Consider the following 19,607-nt stretch of genomic DNA (forward strand, 5'->3'; position numbering starts at 1 on the left):
TCGGGGCTTAGCCCAGATAGTGCACTTCCACGGAGCTTAGTCACAACCCACCCCCCCCCAAATTAAAAGGAGCCTGGAAAATGGTGTCTTTAGCTGGGTGGCTCTAAGTCAAGCAAGACATAAATTCTGTTGCTGTAAAAGAAGGAGATCATAGATTTGGGGGAACAGTGTGCAGTAGGTTAATGACTTCTTTAAGAAGTCTGATGCTTTACTTTTTTTCCCTCGGAGACCAGGATACTCTCCCTTCCAAAAGCAGATGGCCACATGAAGGAGAGCAGATACCAGAACAAAATAGGAATTATGATAGGAAGGAAGAGAGGGGACAGGGCTGTTGACCATACATCCACAACTTTCTGCTGTAATCCTCAAGGTGGATGCAAGCTTCCTACTCTGGCCAAACTCAACAATTCATTATTCTATAGCCGTGTTTTGCACTTACTCATACTGGTGCAAGCCTTCACTTTCCCTCCGCGTAGAAAGGTTCTTCTCTTTCTCTCAGGCTAACTTGAATCTATGCTTCCTTCAAAGATTAACTTTTCCATAAATCTCAGTGTACTCATATAATAGTGATATATTATCCTAATTCTGTACCAATATTTTTAATATCAGGCATAGAGAGAGACCTGACTTGCCAATTACGTTTTGATGAATAAATGCAATTTCTTGAGGATAAAGCTGCCTTTATTTTTTGTGTCTCCAGAGTTTGTTTTAGAGTGTCTTGATTGATTAAAAAGAACTTACTGTTACTTATCTAGGTTAAATACAGTTGGGCCTGGAGACAGGTGAAGGAACTCATGATCTTTGCAGGTCCCTCTCCTCCTGTGAGCCTATGATCTCTTAAAAGATGTTTTATTCATAAAACAATGGGGAATACGTTGTAATACTCTTAACTCAAAGTAAATTAACAAAGTAAAATAGAGTGATAGGTTTTATTACAATAGAAATGATTTTTAAGGTGTTTATATAGTAAGGCTACAATTAATGATTGATATGGTTGTCTAGAAATACATAATTGTTGGAAAGATGCAGACCAAATATGATCGATTATTCTTAATGGAAACTTTGGGCATAATGCAGAGGTATAATAAATATCTCTGCATTTAAGTATTTCCATAAATACATGCTTGCTGAAGTAGTACCATCAATATAACATTAGGTTTTCTGGTTGTACAACTATAAAATTAAGTTATTTAGTAATGAAATACTAAATTAGTTGCTGGAATTATGATTATTTCTCTATATAATTTCAGTTTGAACAGGAAAAAATGTAAGGCAATGATATATACTTCATAGAGAGTATGCCTTCAACTAAAATTGAAATCTAATTAGTGTGAAAATAAAAGCACTAAAATATTGTTGAGATCAATATTGATGGTAATACAGAAGAAAATTCTGCCCTGATTGTGGAAATAGCTCTGAGAGCCAGGGGTGTGAAAAAGAGCATTTAAGAAATCAAACTTTCTAAATGAATTTCTTGGCTTGATAAGCAAAAATAAAATTGGGAGCCAAGATGAAAGAAAAAAAATAAAATTCAAGAGGTAATTTGCACTGGAATAGTAATTTATAAATCACTCTAAATAATTTTCCAATAGTTCGCAAAATAACCTATACCTAACCTGAAGTTTTCTTTTCTAAACTTTAGGACAAGGCATATTTAATGAGCAGGTATAAAATTTGTACTAATCTGAAAGCAGATTAAGTATTGCAGACTGGCCTCTGTACAATAACTAAGTGGGTGGGAAATCTCAGCTGACTCAGACTGAGAATATGGAGCTTGATTTTAAGGTCAAATGAAATTGTCTTCATATTCAGTGATCACTCTCTATGAATTAGATGAGGTCTAAACTCAGGTGTTCTGAAGTGATTACACCTACTAAATGGGATTAGGAGATTATTATAATGTCACTCTGAGTGGGGAAGTGGCAGCCTAGACCAAATCTGCCCTTCCCGCATACTGTCTCTGCCCCCCACCCCATCCCTGTGCCCTCCCTTCTGGGCTCTTTCTCCTCCTGGTGCTCTCATTCTTCTTTGAGAGGCTACTGCCAGAGCTGGAATGCTCTTGAGCTTTGTAATAGAAAATGCGTTCCTCTGACCGGCTGCATGAGCATCACTGGGGAACATGTTAGAATTACAGGATCTCAGACTCCACCCAGACTTAAGTAATCAGAATCTTCATTTTAACCAGATTTTCTAGTGACTTCTATGTGCATGAAAGTTTGAGAACTTTTGTGTAGCAGTAGCTCAGGATATTAGCAACAGCAAGCTATTCAGAGAAACACTCCACCGTTAATCATTATTGGGTATCATGTGAATGTATTTGAGAGAAACAGTCTAGTTTTATATGGAGTTCTACAGAACCAAATGTCGTTCTCAAGGTAACACAAAGGTTTGATTTTAATTTTATTTTAAACTCTCTATTTTAACTATTAAGCACTGTAGAAAAAAAAAGAAAAGAAAGCACTTTCAAAGTGTTTTGAGGGCCACCATTGCACTCAGTTATGCTGTCAGAGTAACGTTCTTGAGATTTGAAAGAAAATTTCTTCTGCCATCTCTGTTTAAGTAGTATCCACAGAAGTGGGCTGTGGTGAACGAACCTGGTACCATTCACAGTTCTTAAGTCCATGAATACCATTTTTGTCAATGCTTTGCTATTAAAATCAAGTATAGAAATAAAAGAGATTGGGTAAAATAAAACTGCAACTGTCATCCATTCTAACCCTGGATAGAATTGTTGTATCCATTCAAACAGCTACTCTGTCTATAGCGTTTGATTTTATATTAATTATTATACACGTGACTTTTAAATGTTAGCTTTTGTTTGTTTTACCTATTGTGGTGTAAGTCAGTTTCATTTGAAAAAAAAATGCATTTTGATTCTAAAGCATTTTGGAAAGCATTGCTACAACTGGAAGGATGGTTGCAGCTGAAAGAGTCCGATACCAGGGCTCTCTGGGGACAGAGTTCATTGGATCTATCCCTTCCGGAGCCCTTTGATCACAGCAAACTGACACCTGCCAACTTCCTGCACATTTCTGATCCTGCTCAACTAGTTCTCAAGTAGCCACATTGGAGCCATTGGGATTCATGTTTGATGCGACGCAAACTTCCAAGCCAGGACCTGCTGTAAAACAGACTATATATCTAATACTTTACTGGAGCAAGAGTCTGGATGTAAGACTAAAATCATACATAACACTAGTCCCTATTTTTTGCAGTAAAAGAGATGTTTCCTCCAAACTTACTTCAGTCCCGTGGTGTAACTTCACGGTCATCACATTCCTCCATTGCTTCAGTGGGTCTGCCAGCAGCCATTTCCTGAGGGTGGACGAGGCACCTGCCATGCTAAGGACCAGAAGATAAAAATCCCTAACTGCAGAGTCTCACAGTTTAGAAGAGACAAGATGCTCAAGCAAATCACTACTATACAATGTGATAGTGGGTTATGGGACCTACGCAAATGGTTTTATGCGAGTATAGGAGAAGAAATAAACAGGAAGTCAGAAGCTAGATTAATTCGTATTTTGTTTTGCTTGGTGACTGGCCCTAACATTTTTTAAATACAGGGATGAAGTATTAGGGTTTGGAATTACATTTGAACCCATTCGACTTGGAAATAAAACATCTCTCCCCATTAACAACTAAATGCCAGTAATCAGCATGAGGACAGTGTCCATTTTAAAAATACAAATTATAAGGAAGAGACATTAAAAAATAAAATATTAAAATCCCATTTAAATAAAAGATCACTTTTAAAGAAATCCTTAATACTGAATTTTAGGACTATTCAGTCAATCTCACTTGATGGTTATATGCTCCTCGTGTGTGTGTGTGTGTGTGTGTGTGTGTTTGTGTGTGTGTAAGTACACAGTAGTCTTTTTTTATCGTTGAGAGGTGGGTTTTCTGCTTTGTGCATTATTTAGAGCACATTTAGATTCCAACCTGGTTTTCCTTTGCAACTCAGTCCTTTGCACTACTTCCCCCTGAATTAATTGCTATAATGAGCTGATGTAAATTACTTTCACTATTAGGCTGAGCTAATATTAACCCACAACCATTTAGAAAGTAAATATACCACACAGAGGCATACACAGACTTAAGTATCACGGATTTTTTTTTTTAGTTTTCCATAATTTTGGAGTGTCCGTCCCATTGCTTGGTCTCATGGTCTAGAGAATCAGGACTGTGAGCAGAAACACCTTCTGCAGAAGCCCCTGCCTGCCTGCCTGGGCAGGGGGCAGGATGGCAGGGTTTTGCCTCCTTGTCATCACTTTCTCGCTTTCCCTGCTGGGAACACTTCCAACATGTTAATTATGAAAATGCAACTCCCCTTTTAAGGCCCCGGGGGAGTGCTCTAAACTTTATATTTATTTATGTTCTGCCTTTATTTATATTCTACCGATAACTACTCTGATATCCCTATTTCTGTAGCCTTTCCTGTTCCTTTGATGAGTCATCAAATTCTGCCTGGTGTTGTATTTTGTGTGAATCTTACCACCCATCTCCACCTAGGTGATCAAGTCTTTGGAGAAGGACCCTCTAGGTAGCCTTGATAACACCAAGCCCAAATTCAAATGAAATACAAGTGCCTTTTTAGCATAGAATGAATTTTCCATCCCCCCCCTCCATGATAACCCAACATTGTGTCTCTGCTTCTGTTGTATTTTTCCCCCAGGAATGCACTTCCTCTCAGTTTCTTCTCTTATAATCCTGTCTGTTCATCGAGGCTCTACTTAAAGACTTTATATCGTGCCCCAAATCTACATATGATCACTCCTGTGTGACTCCATCCTGCATTATTTGCCCCTGATTATTGCACTTTTCATTTCCATCTTACATGGTAGTTTTCATATGTACGGTATATTCACTTTTGTCGGCTGTCAGTTCTTGAAATCTTATTTACCTTCTGTTTCCCACGTGTTGTGCACAGAGCAAGTGTTCAGTAGATGTTTGTTGCGTGACTAAAGGTTTGCAAAGAGCTGTAGAGGAATGGCATTCCTACGTAAGAATCAGAGGTTCTATGCCTCGTGGGGGTGTGCCTGCCACACCAGGTTTAGGCATGACTGATGGTAAATCAAGAACGGGACATAGCGAATGCTGTCTCTGAAGCAACTCCTATCAAACTTTGCAGCAGTAAGCTACCAGGGCATGATGACTAAGGGGTCCCATGCAGCGTGGCTGTCTATCGGCCCATTGCCTGTGACCCACTACTAGAGATTCCACTGTTTAAATCTGGGCAGACGTTTCCATTTTAGAGAGTTTCTTACTAAAACCTTGAAATCTTTTGTGAATGTTAATACATAATAATACTTTTGTTGTCTGTGAGCATCTCTATCGGGATCTTAAAGAATCAGGTTGCGGGGAAGTCGCAGAGAGGAACTGCGAGGAATAAGGGGATACGGCTACGAAAAAGGAGAGAGTCTGCTGTTGAAATAGGACTGTTTCTGAACAGATTTCAACCTCACTGTTGTGAAGGTACAGGCAGGCGATGAAACTGTGCCCTGGAAGCTGCAGTCCAGATATTCATAGTTCCCATATGTTGCCCCTCTCTTTCCTGCCTATTAATTATCTCATTTATGAGCATTTCCTACAAACCTTAAAACTACTTATCAGATAGGTAAAATTGATAAGGAAAATCTGTGTCCTAAGATGGCCGACCAAGCCAGCAAGAGAGTCCCAGTCCTTGCCCCGGGCTCTTCCGGGTTCTTCTCCCTGCTCTGCTTCCCACGCGCACCAGTCTGGGTTCCTCTCCCTGCCCCGCTTCGCACATACACCAAGAGTGCCAAGTATGCGGAAGAAGAAGTGTATAAATTGCCCCCTTTGTTTATGCTCAGGGCGCAGACCTTTGGAGACCACTCTCCTCTGAGCCCGCCGGCGTTAAATAAAGCTCCTATTCTCCAAGATCTCCGAGTGTCACTTGGTTCTTCCGTCAGGCGATCCGGGCCAGGTTCCGTAACATTTGGTTCTCTGACTGGGAAACCCAACCGCGCTGGCCCATTGTTGCCACCGGTTTGGGAGCAATGGCGGGGTGGTGATGGAACGAGGGATCATAACAGAGAAGGCGCACCTTGCCTAATTTTTGGCAGTCTCCCACCCCGGTCACTTTGGGCCGGCCCCGCTCCGCTGTTCCTGCCAGACTCCAGGAAACTTGGCAGGTGAGGACCTGGTCCCGACGTCGGATTCTGGGAAGGCCTAGGGCCCCAGGATCCAGACAGGCCCACGCCCACTGGGGTGGAAGGGGAGCCTGATCACCTCCCAGAGACCTCTTAGAGGTCTCATAGTTAGGGATTCCCAGGGAGGGAATGTAATAACTTCTGGAGTGTGAATGTGCAGTCCGACCTTGCTTGCTCAAGCAGACTGATTCTGTGACTCCACGGGCAGGCACCCGTAAGGTCCCCAGAAGCCTACGGTGTCTGAGTGGGCCCATCTGCGATTCCATGGTGAATGGCATATAGTCTATGGCGGCATCGGAATAGTTTCCCATCGTAAGTCACAACACTGAGATTGCTATGGCCTAAGCCTCACCTAAGCTCCTTCAGGACATGGCCGGATGGGCATCTGATTGGTCTCCTCATCTCAGGAGGCACCCTCCCCCTTTGTCTGTCTCTGCGCCACTACACAGGGGGACATCACCATAGATGTGAGCCGCATTTGTGGCATTACCGGCTGGATGGTCAGCTCAACAGGGTGAATTATATGCCTTAGTCCAAGCCCTCACCCTCAGTGAAGGCAAGTGAGTCAGTATCTATACTGACTCTCAGTACACCTTTGCTACTGTACATGGAGCCATCTATAAGGAAAGGGGTCTCCTAACTGCAGCAGGAAAAAGCTATCAAGAACAAGGAGGAGATACTGAGACTCCTCGAAGCCGTCTGGTTTCCAAAGGAAGTAGCAATCTTGCACTGTAAGGGACACCAGAAAGGAGATGGCCCCAGAGCGTGGGGAAATCGTCTGGCAGATGAGGCAGCCAAGACCGCAGCCAATGAGGACCTGGAAGGACACAGCCCCTTCCCTCACCATGGCCCTAACATCCCTGGAAGAAGTCCCTCTGCCCAGTTACACTAAAAAGGAAAAGGAATGGGCTATGGCTGAGGGGGCCACCCTGACTGAAAAGGGATGGTGGCTGATGCCAGACGGGTGCATCTTTGTTCCAACAGCAACTGGAGGGCATCTAGTCAAGGAACATCACTGACTCTCTCATCTGGGAAAAACTGCATTAGAGGCCCTTCTCAGGAAGCACCACTACATCAGTCAGCTGCCAGCACTATGCCGAGCAACGAGTGAACGATGCATAACATGTGCTAAAAATAATGCTTGGTCGGCACCACAGTCCCCACCAGGTGTCCAGAGGTCGGGAGCAACCCCCTTCGAAGATCTAGAGGTAAACTCCACAGATGTGCAACCGAGCAGGGGGTTCATATATCTCCTAGTAATAGTATGCACATACTCTGGATGGGTCGAAGCCTTCCCAACCAGGACGGAGCAAAGCCAGGAAGTAGCTAAAGTCCTCTTGTGGGAGATTGTGCCCCAGTTCAGCCTACCATTAACAATCCATAGTGACAATGGACCCGCATTTGTGGCAGACATTGTACAGGTCTTGACCAAATCTCTCAATGTCACCTGGAGACTCCACACTGCTTACCAGCCCCAAAGTTCAGGGAAAGGGGTTTTCAGGAGACTATGGAGCCAGGATGAACCCCGGCAAGTTGAGAACCCTGTGTGAATTGGAATGGCCCACCTTTGATGTTGGGTGGCCTTCAGAAGGGACATTCGATGTCCCAGTGATCTGAGTATAGTGAGTCATAACAGGAGAACCAGGACACCCTGACCAGTTTCCGTACATTGACTCCTGGCTAGGAATTGCTCAGACCCTTACCCCCTGAGTGCAATTCACTTGCAATAGGCAGGGACAGGCCAGGGCCTTAATCACCTCATCCAGGCGACCTAAAGAAAACCAGCAAAAGCCCCAGTCTCCACAAATCCTAGCTGGAGATCCCAAGGATGAACCAACCTGCCCCTACCGTACATAGTCCCAAGACCATCTACACCTGGCCCTTCAGCGCAAGACACTCTGCCGCCATTGGTTTCACCAGTGCCCCCAGGCCCAGAGGATCCACTTTCTCCAGGACCGACAGCCAGGCTGCACCCCAGGGCACAAGAGCCCCCCAAATGCTGGTACGAGAGATGTGGGAACCCAAGAGGCACGATGAAGATGGGATGGTCCAACCCGGCTGTTCCATGATGTATAGTATCCCATTCTCCACCACCAGCCTCCTCAACTGGAAACATAATACCCCATCCTACTCTGAGAAACCACAGGCCATGGTAGACCTCATAGAAACCCTCTTCCAGACTCATCGACCAACCAGCAGTTACTCCACACCCTGTTTAACACAGAGGAAAGGAGGAGAATAATGAAAGGTGCATGGCAGTACCTGGAAGAGCACGCACCAGCAGGAGTCATCAACCCTGCTCCCTGGGCTAATACGGCCGCACCCAAAGAGCAACCAGCATGGGACTTCACCACAACCGAGGGACAGGCCCACATCACTGGCACCAGGAGGCCCTCCTCCAGGGAAGCCAGGTAGGAGCTAAGAAACCCATGAACATGACTAAGGTATCCTTGGTCACTCAAGAACCAGGGGAGTCCCCCGGGGACTACTACAAAAGACTACGTGATATACACTCCATTTGACCCTGAGGCACAGGAAAGCCAACAGATGGTAAACACCTCCTTTGTGGCTCAGGCCACCCCAGACATCAGAAAAAAACTTCAGAAACTAGAGGGTTTTGCCGGGATGAACATCACCCAACTAATAGAGATTGCCAATAAGGTCTACGTGAACAGGGAGGTTGCAGCCAAATGGGAAGCCGACAAAAAGATGAAAGTCAGCCTCCTCGCCCCTGCCTGGAAAGAAAAGGACAACACAAAAGGGGAGATCCCACCCACCGAAAGGGGGGAAGCACAGCCCCCCCCTTGGCAAGGGATCAATGTGCCTACTGGAAAGAGAGAGGGCATTGGAAAAACAAATGCCCAGCCACTACCAGGAAGAACCCCGAGAGGAGGACCTCACAGGCCTTGCGGGAATGGACTCAGACTGAGGGGGACCGGGCTCTTTCTCCTCGGCCCCCATGAGCCCATGGTCAGAATGAAGGTGGGGGACCACCAGTGACTTTTATGGTTGATACTGGGGCCAAGCACTCTGTTGTCACCTCCCCAGTGGCCCCTTTCAGCAAAAGGACTACGACCATCCTTGGGGCCACTGGGACACAGGCAATACAACAGCCCTTGTGCCAGGCTCGCCAGTGTGACCTCAGGGGCCACAAGGTCCGACACGCATTCCTTTATCTGCCTGATTGCCCTGTCCCTCTCCCAGGCTCAGATAACCTTTGAGCCCACTGGACACACTAGCCTCTGACTGAACCCAAGGCAAAAGGAGACGGGGTCTCTGAACAGTAGAGCGAATGAATCACACCCTCAAGGGAACCTCAGCAAAGTTTTGTCAGGAGACTAACTTCCATGGCCAGATCTGCTACCCCTAGCTCTCCTGCATGCTCGCTGCACGCCTGGGACTTCAGGTTTCTCCGCATTCGAATTAATATATGGACGGCCTCCCCCGTGCTTGGGAAGCCTTCCAGGAAACTGGCATCAGCTTGGAGATAAAGGATTAAAGGAGCAGCTTCAGGCCCTGGGGGCCACCCTAAATAAATTACAAAAGTACACCTTTTGAGAGGGCCCCAATCTCCTTAGGGTCTCAGGTACACTCCTTCCAGACCAGGGACTCAGTTTGGATCAAAGATTGGAAGAAAGAAGAAAACTCATCATTCGGATGCGGAGCCGTGCCAGTGGAGAGTCCAGCCAGACTTCGCAAACCCACTCCGGCTTCACCTTCAACGAGACCCCACTGACTGATGGACACCTGCTCACCATGGTCCCTGGCTCTCATCCGGCGTGATTTCCCTCATCTTGGAAGTTGGACTCTACACTGTTGCCCCTCCTGACTGGACTTTCCCCCAGAGGCTTCTACCTAAGGTCATAAATCCCACTTTTACTGGCCCTCTGCTCTCTACTCCTGAGTGCATTTCACCATGGTTTTCCTGGCCCCAGTCAGTCCTGGTCTTCTGCTACCTGGTGTGCTTTATGATTAAGTCCGTGTTCGCCCCAAACCTTGCAGTCAACCCTCAGAGTCAAACAGAATGATGCCCTCTAAACTAGGTGTTTAAAAGGGGCATCAAAGTGGGAAATGATAAGGAAAATCTATGTCCTAAGACGGCTGACCAAGCCAGTGAGAGAGTCCCTGTCCTTGCCCCCGGGCTCTTCCGGGTTCTTCTCCCTGCTCTGCTTCCCACGTGCACCAATCCGTGTTCTTCTCCCTGCCCCGCTTCACGAATGCACCAAGAGTGCCAAGTATGTGGAAGTAGAAGTGTATAAATTGTCCCCTTTGTTTGTGCTCAAGGCTCAGACCTTTGGAGACCACTCTCCTCGGAGCCCGCTTGCATTAAATAACCTCCTATCCTCCAAGATCTCTGAGTGCCGCTTGGTTCTTCTGTCGGGTGATCCAGTCCAGGTTCTGTAACAAAATTACTCCATTTTTTCAATGAGAAATTGATATTGAGAAAGATTAAACTACATAGCCACTTTTGGCTACATAGTAAATAGAAAAACAAAGATTTGAACACAAAACCTGCATTTTTCCCCTATGTTATGCTTGATGCTGCTTTGGGTAGGTGGCTTTCATTGGCCAGCTGGGCATATGGGGAGACATACAGAAGACTTAGAAATCTTCTCATTGCTGTTGCCATGGCATTATTTCAAAAGCTCAAATTGCTACGAAAAACTCAGTGGTACCCTTTTCTGACTTGGTATTGGCCTTGTTAAAGAATAGGACAGGAAATAAGATGGCTAATCTTCCATCTTTCACCAGGAGGAAATTCAGCTAGTATCTTTATTTTTGTGCAAAGGCAAAATAAAATGAGTCTGTGATATGCAAATGAGTCTCTCCACTGTTTGTTAATTTTTACTGTTTACTCAAAAATGGGAAACACCAGGCTTGTGATACATCATCTTTTGTGCGCTTGGCACCTTCCATCATGGATCGTATTAATCTGCTTAAACTAACAAGGATTAATTGCCTTGGTAAGTCAACCTGGCATTGAAATGATATATTGCCCAGACAGCTTGGAATTTGGCCACTTATAAATCTCATTCGTGTGTTGGTTTATTCCTATTTGTCTCTTTCTCTGACAGATGTGTGCCCAATCACTGTGAGCATGGCGGGAAGTGCTCGCAAACATGGCACAGCTTCCAGTGCGCTTGTGAGGAGACGGGATACAGTGGGGCCACCTGCCATAACTGTGAGTGCCCATTCATCTCACCATGACCTTTACTTGTCCAGACCCCAGGTCCTCAGCTACCTAGGGAATGCACCCACTGATCACTTGATTCTGAAGAACCCAGATTTTGTTGTTGCTTCCCCAGAATAGTACTGTAGTCATCAAGATATACCGTCTCATGCCTAATGACACAAAAAGGACCAACGTGTCCAGTGTTCTGTAAACATTGTTGGGATTGGAATGCTGATCTTGGATTTGCCTCTGTGTGTCTAAGCCACATCTGGATAGATGGTTTGGGAAATTGTGTTAGAGTAATGTCTCTGACTGGATTCTCATTTATCAGTTCATCAGAGAGACAGAGAGTGTAATTTGGACATTTAGTGTCTGGACAATAATTGTCTCTTGCTCTATCACAACTATCTGGCTGCATTTTTCAAATCAGAAAAAGAAGTTAGAAAGTAGAATAAAGTCCATTATTAAACTAATAACACAAGAGGGCAAGTTTTTATAAATATTCAAAGTAAAAAGTGGCTTGCAAAGACGACTAATAAAACACAGATGTGCCTTGTTTTACATAGTCGCGTTACACTGAAATTTGAAGTTTGTATTTTTGTAATTCAAAGAATATTTTTAAATGAATGTTAACTTTCTTATTGTAACATTAATTTTCCAAAAATGCATGGCTGTTTACAAAGCCCTTTTGGAAGCAGAATTGCCATAAGATGTAGAGTTGAAAGAAGTTCATCTGTCCGACGTGTGTGTGTGTGTGTGCATGCACATGTGTGCATGTGTGTGTAGGGAGAGAGGAAGAAGAAGGGAAAGATAATGACCTCCAACCTTCAGTCTCCTCCCAACAGGCTGAAAAACTGAAAATCTAATATTTAAGCCCTCTAATTATACAGACTTCTTTCATTACACTTCATTTTTAGGAAACAATGACAAAAATATTGTCAAAGAAGAGTTCTGGGGATAATAAATAAATAAATAAATGCAGGACAACTCTCTGAGCCTTTCATGCCATTATTTGTAGCAATGTACAATAAGAAATGGGAATATAAGACCTCAACAAAGAAAAATGTTTGTAGTTTATTTTATTGCACTTATTATTTTGTTTAGGAAGCTGTTCAAAAACAAGAGACAAACGCTCCTTAAAAAATTAACATTAATAGGAATATGTACAAGAAAATAAAAACAGGCCCAAATTGATTTTTGGTAAAGTATTTCTATATGGGTACATGAAAGAGTATTTTAGTGAATAAAAATGAAACTGATACTGAAATTAGTAGAATAAAGGAGTTTTAACTAAAGTTGCCCCTTGCCAATCACATCAAAATGTTAACTTTTAGCCGGTGATATTCATTATATGATAAACGATGTTTGAATTAGGTAACTTTGATAAAACTTCGTACCTTCACTCCACCAATATAATTTATATATTGTGCTACAAATACCACCTTTAACTATAAGGGATCTTGTTCCTGAATATGAAAATTCTAAATAAAAACAAAGAACAAGAAATTGGTGCTGGTTACAAGGGTTTCCTAACTCAGTGCTCACTGGATATTGAATTGAAAAGCAAACTATTCTTTTTTTTATAGCTGCTTCCTTCATTTAAATACACAGCAAAGAAAAAGAGATTTTAAAAATATTAAATTTGTTTTAAATTTAAATACATACTACTGGTTAAATAGTTGATTTTTTTTTAAAGAGTAATAACTCCAACTATTAGAAATGTCCTAAGAGTATTTAGGTTTGGCCCTGGCAGCAATCTATAAATGTAAAAGGGAGAAATTATCTCCTCCCTGGAGCTCATTCCTACCTGTTCGGTATTCCACTTTCATTTCTGTAAAAGTAGAATCATTCATTTTAAAATAGAAAGGCTGATATCTTGTTGTCTTGTCTGAGTGAGGCCAAAATCTTGAAAATCAAGCGCGTGCATAAAGAGAGGTTAGAAGACCACAGTGCAATTAGAGAAAGGGATCAGTGACATTATTTGGCTGTGAAAATTATTTGTCTTGTAGCTTATTAAAGGGCATATGCTTCCAAATAAACTGAATGACTTGATATACCTCTTAGTTACTCCCATGGATTAGTTAAAAATTGGGAAGGAGCGTCTGATCCAGCACATAATAATGGAAAATATATATAATATATGCCATTCAGTTTGATATATAATGAACAATATTGCATTTTTACTTAGTGACCACACTGATAGCAAGAGCATTGAAGTAAAAAGAAGCCAACTTCTGATGCTAGCTATGAGATTATCATGCTGTGTGTGCCTTTGTAGCAAGTCGTTTGACTTCTCTTGGACTTCCGTATTCCTCTTGACTAAATGGCTACTGAGGTCTCCTATAGTTCTAAAAACCAATGAGCTGAGACTTCCAGTTGCTTATTCTGTGTTTTCTGGTCTTGAATTTTGTTAGCGTTATTAAATATTTTACATTTTTCCCTGTAGAGGACCAAGGATCCCTTTTGAAAAAAAGGAGTTATGGTAATTTTATAATGACATGCCTTTAAAAAGGTAAAAAACAGTTAACTAAAACATAGTGTTTGGTACAACTAAATATTTCATAGAGCTTCAAACATTACAATTGAGCTCCTATTTCCACACATTTTCTGCTCTGGTCCTGGTTTGGTCAGGGTAAGATAGCTATTTCTCAGAAAACCGCTGATCATCGAGGCTAGATGCTGGAGTCCAAGATGGATCCCAGAAGCCCTTTTTTGATAGATCACACTGCCTGAGTTTGAACTTGGCCCTATTACTTACTTGTGACCTTGGCGCTTAGCCTCTTGGGGCTTCAGGTTTTTCCCGTGTGAGATGGGTGCAGTGACCCTTGTGAAGCCACCCTGAGATAAAATGAGGTGGCTTACGGAAGACACAAAGAAGAGCTTTAGCATATATTAGTAATCAATAAATTTTCACCAGTTAATGACTTTTAGAACAAACATCCTTTGATCCGTACTTCTGTACCAGTAATTGTCCACATCCCCCAATTTGTCACTTAATTTCATGCTGCCCCTCATTGTTGTGACTTGTGTGGCACGTTGGGTTTGAAATGAATGAGTTCCATAGTTTTTTTTCAGAAGAATTGAAGAGAATTAAAAGTAATCTGGATGTGTCCTAGACCTGTATCTATTTATCTGTTGGTTTATTTATACATGGAGAATTTATTTTCAAATACATTTTCTGTAAGGCTCAGAGGGTTGTCATTTACAAACCACTCTCCTGAGGAGTCAGGATGTCCCCCTTTGGATGTGTAAATGCCACAGGGAAAGCCAAAGGTTGGATTGCAGGAAAGGGCAGGCCAGTTGTTGTTCTCTCAAACACTAAAGAGGTTAGATTGTGACCAAATGGTGGAAATACATTAAATTGTTGCAGCTTTATACTTTTTATTTTTTTTTAAAGATTTTATTTATTTATTTATTTGAGAGAGCGAGAATGAGAGAGAGCACATGAGAGGGGGGAGGGTCAGAGGGAGAAGCAGACTCCCTGCTGAGTGGGGAGCCTGATGCGGGACTCGATCCCAGGACTCCAGGATCATGACCTGAGCCAAAGGCAGTCTCTCAACCAACTGAGCCACCCAGGCGCCCCAGATTTTCTTATGCAGATATTCCATTGTCAATGAATTTCTGACTAGTAACACATTGAAACTTAAAATTGTGACAAGGAAGGTAGAATGATCATGTTGAATATTTATCTTTTATTATATTGACTTTATCCTCTTAAAAGTATAAGGATGTGTTTTTCTTGTGAGCAAAGCTTCATGTTTATAGTTACAGTCTTTTTTTCTCTTCCTGACACTGTATAGACAATTGGTCTCCAAACTTATTTGTCAATACTTCAGATGCTCTTTAGGATCTAATTACCATCTCATGTTTTCCACATGTGTTCCTTACACTTCATAATTATGGTGCTCACTTACATAAATACAAAAAGCAATCCCTTATCTCAGGGCTTAGTAGACTTTTTTTTTTTTCTCTCTCTCATGCTGCTGGAGCCCATCTTTGAGCTCATTCTACATATGATATCAATCTCTTAATTGGGACTGCCCTAAAAATCTCCAGAATATTCTCAATAACATGAAAATTGTTGGCTGCCTTCACAAGCCAGAGGACATTTAACAGATATAAACAATGTTCTGGAGTGGAAATTTATAAGAATTATTATTAAATACCAGATATTCATTCCGAGAGATTTTCACCTTGCCCAGATAAATAGATATTATTGTTTCCAGAGGTAGTAAGAGGTGATAAAATGAATGGCTTACACAGATTTCTTCCGGTTTAAAAATGGTGTGATTTCTGAGTTCTGAGATACTAAGAAGGTAGTAATGTTGCCACACAAATGCAAAACTAAAATTTTTACTAGCCAGTGTTAGAGGAAAAATTGAAATTGAAAAGGACGGTATTCTACATCCTGTAGTCTGGAGCTATTACTCTCAGTCCTTAAATTTGTAAGCCATAAATTACACTGCACCTTATTACCGCACACATGAAAAGTGCAGTGGATTTCAATAGTGCACACTATGTTATTTATAATCCATTATACTCACAAGTAATTGAATTCAAAGCATAATTTTTAAAAAGAAATTAATCCTACCTGCTTGTAGTCGCACTAACCTAGAGCATAAACACCTAGATTTATTGGCAGTAGATTTGGTGCCTCCATCTGTTTGGAATGACCACAGACTTAGGCATCAATGAAGACAACTTGGAATTTGAGAGTTACAACCCTCCCACCCACCCACCCCAAAAGTGTTCACTGTATAGAATTATGTCCTTACAGAATTGGAGTCCATCTCCTAGCTATAAATTCAACTGGCTTATAAGGACCTACTCAGAATGGCTATGTTTTTAATCTGGTTTTCCACCATACTTTTCCTGCCTTTCCCCCTTCCAGTCTCCTTTCAGTTTTTCATGCGTGCCCTGTACCCTCGCACTGTTCCTGCTCCTCGGCCACCGCCACTGCCACGGGATTTTCGCACATCCTTCCTCTCTGCTTTGTCTGGTACATTCCTACTCATCCTTCAAATATCAGTTCATTAGCCACCTCCTTAAGGAAGCTTTCTGTGGCCCTGTAATTAGGTCAAATCCTCGTAATTCTAATACACATCTTAGCACTGGTGCTGACTGTGATTTGACATCTATTTTCTGTGATTCCTTAATACTATCTGGCCCTTCCCCGGACTATACTACCTGAGAGGAGACAGTGCCAGGTTCTGTTGACCGTTTTATTCCCAGGGCCCACCCAGCATATATTATGTGCGCAGTGAATGTGCACGGAATCAGTGAAGGCATGGCAGAGAATGTAGAAAGCATCAGTAGCTTTTTAAAAATCAGTGTCCTTTATACAAATTCATGAAAATAGTGAAGCTATGAAGAGGGAGTAAGCTAAAGGGACAAAAAGAAAACAAGAGGAGGGCCGATAATAGAAGGTGAGTTAGTGAAAGGCCGAGAGAGTAGTGATAGTAGTAACAGCAGAAACAGCCACAAGAGGGATAAAGTTCTAAGAAATTATATGGAGGAAGTCAGTATATGAGCAAACAAACCTGCACATTTCAAAAAATCATGAGGAAAACCTTGGGCCATGCATGTTAGGGCATGTTCATCAAAGTGACTTGTGGAAATATAGTAAGAGTCTCAAAATAAGTTCAACAACAAAATGATATCTCAGGTAATAAAGTACAGTCAAGTCGTGTACTGGCCAGGTGTATGAGCTATTCTAAAATAGATATGCATACATTTAAATGTGGACAAGTGAATGACAAAAAAAAGTTTAAACTTGGTGCAAAATTTGAAGAAGATGAACATAATCCTTTTATTTATCATGTAATATCATATGTATATTCTTGCTACAAGATGATTAGAGAGAGGGAAAAGAACTCAGGATTTGAAAGTCGATGTTCTGATGTCAAATCCACAAATCCTCAGGCTCTACAGCCAACCTTCTCTTTCCATCCGCTGAGTTTTCTCAGCTATAGGATAGGAACTCTCTCCCAAACCTATAAATCCTCTGTTTCCTTAAACTCTCTTAGCATATTAGTACGGATTTCCCTTAATCCATAAAGGGTGAAGTCAGCTCTTTGAGAACATGCTGCTGGCCACTGATAGCAAGGAAATGAGAAGTTTTGGATTTAATCCCTCCTTTTTTCTCCTCTGTGCTGTCTTGGCTTTGTGTTTTGGACGGTCATTTAACCTCTCTGAATTTAAGTATCCCCCGGGACATTCAATGAAATATTTTCTCTTCAAGTGCTTTGTAAATTTAGAAAACATTTTGTATCATTTTGTAACTTGTATTGTACCACTGTCTTTAAAAACAGGCAGCGAAAGTTTTGTCTGATTAGAAGTAGCTTCTGGTTACAGAGAGCACTGATAGAGTTGATTCTCGAGGAAGAGATCAGAGGGTGTCCCAATATTTAAGCCAATACTCACTGAAAAGATAAAAGGCTTTATTAGCAAATATAATAGCTACACAGGCTAATTTATATTCACAGGGTGAATCTGCTCTTTCTAATCTAGACACAGCATTAAGTAACCAGATTGTGCTTCTTTGTTAGCAAGTGAACAATTACCAGTCTTCCAATTTTACCTCCCTTTCTCGTCCTTTACATTCCTACACTGTGACCTACTTCAGAGGCTCAGTATGTCTGTGTCATTAAGGCATGGGTCCTCATCATTAAGGAGCAGCCCTAGGGCAGAACCACAGGACCGGACACACAGGAGCTATACTCCTATCATCGCTTATTCATTTTTTGTCCATTCATCAATATGTCAAGAGTGAACTCCATTCTGAGTATGGGATAGATGCTGGAATGTGGAGAAGGGAAAGAAGAGGGGAGGATGTAGTGTTAATAGCTCCCTCCAAAGAAGTGTGTACTTTCATTAAAAAATAGAAGCCCTCAGGGGTGCCTGGTGGCTCAGTCAGTTAAGTGTCTGATCTCGGCTCAGGTCGTGATCTAAGGGTCCTGGGAAGGAGCCCCAAGTTGGGCCCCCAGCTCAGTGGAGAGTCCACTTGTCCCTCTGCCCCTCCCCCCACTCATGTGCTCTCACTCTCACTGTCAAATAAGTAAATTCTTTAAAAAATAAAATAAAAGCCCTTATAATCTTAACTCATTTACATATCTTTGGCTTGTTGTGAACTGAGGATTAATTGTACTGTATGCTTACCTCTTATGATCTAAGTTGCCACTTCTCACCTTACAAAATATGTAGAAATGCAATTATGTGGGAAATTACTTAATATCTTATCACAGACTCCTTGTAATTCTAAGTAGTCGTTTCATCTTTTCAGATTATATCATCAGATTATCAATCTCTTTATTTCTGGGTTTCTTCTCACCAGATGGGATGGGGAGAGACCAGAGTGAGGAGGAATCAGCTCCATCACGGTGCTAGGTGGGGGATGTGGTTTTCAGGGGATCATGCGCCATTAAAATAACAGTAAGCCCTTGCTCCGTTGTGTGTACACTCTAGATGAGAAGCTCACATTCTCACCAAAGCTGAAGCATTTGGGGAAAGAGGGAAAGGACAAGTGGTGTCACTTACTGAAATCACACTTATTTACCAAAAGAAACAATAATCCCAGCAGTTCCTTCACTCCCATTTTCACCGGGCATCTGCAGATAAAATAAGATGGAGAGACACGGGAAAGTGCTACCTTTGTAGAAATGTTGGAAGGGGATTTAGAGGCCATTCTGTCTTTCAGCCACAACCAAATAAATTACATTGGATTAAAATAGTGCAGGTCATTTGGAGAAACACAGCCCAAAGACCTTTACATTTCTAAGGCAGCCCAAATTTCAAATTAATCCCTTCTTTTATGCCTTGCTTTGGAAAGATGGCTAAGATTAAACCTAGAAAGAAAGGATTTAATTTCAGTTTTACAAAGACTTTTTCAATAGTTTCAAAAATATATCTTTCTCTTTGAATAAAAAGCCTTTGCAAAAAAGTTGATCTGCGAATGCATATTAAAAAGCAGCCTGCCATAGAGACGAGCCATGCACCTATGAACTGCACAGAGGCTATAAAATGCCAGAGGTCGGGCTTGAGGGAGTTGACATTATTCATTAAAATCCTCTGTAGTTTGAATCCCAGTGACTGTCTCAGCCCAGGTTTGGAGTGAAGAGAAAAAGGAATAGAAGACACTCACCTCTACACCTTTGCCAAGTTCGGTGAAGGGAAAGAAGATAGAGGGGAAGCCTGATTATTGGCAGATAAAGAAGGAAACTTCAGAGAATTTTGTATCTACTCAAAAAATAAGAAAGGAGAATTAA

General features: G+C 42.1%; 1 protein-coding gene across 1 annotated transcript in view; it reads left to right on the forward strand.

Annotated features, from left to right (window-relative positions):
- CNTNAP2 (contactin associated protein 2) overlaps positions 1–19,607 on the forward strand; it is a 2,027,980-nt gene that overhangs the window by 1,279,315 nt on the left and 729,058 nt on the right. The window contains exon 11 of the mRNA XM_073899330.1: positions 11,246–11,352. Within this exon, the coding sequence (XP_073755431.1) occupies positions 11,246–11,352 (107 nt within the window). The remainder of the gene's footprint in view (positions 1–11,245; positions 11,353–19,607) is intronic.

Source organism: Callorhinus ursinus, unplaced genomic scaffold (genome assembly GCF_003265705.2).
Source record: "Callorhinus ursinus isolate GAN/ISIS: 27379988/994484 unplaced genomic scaffold, GSC_fseal_2.0 scaffold12, whole genome shotgun sequence".
Taxonomy (NCBI): Eukaryota; Metazoa; Chordata; class Mammalia; order Carnivora; family Otariidae; genus Callorhinus; species Callorhinus ursinus.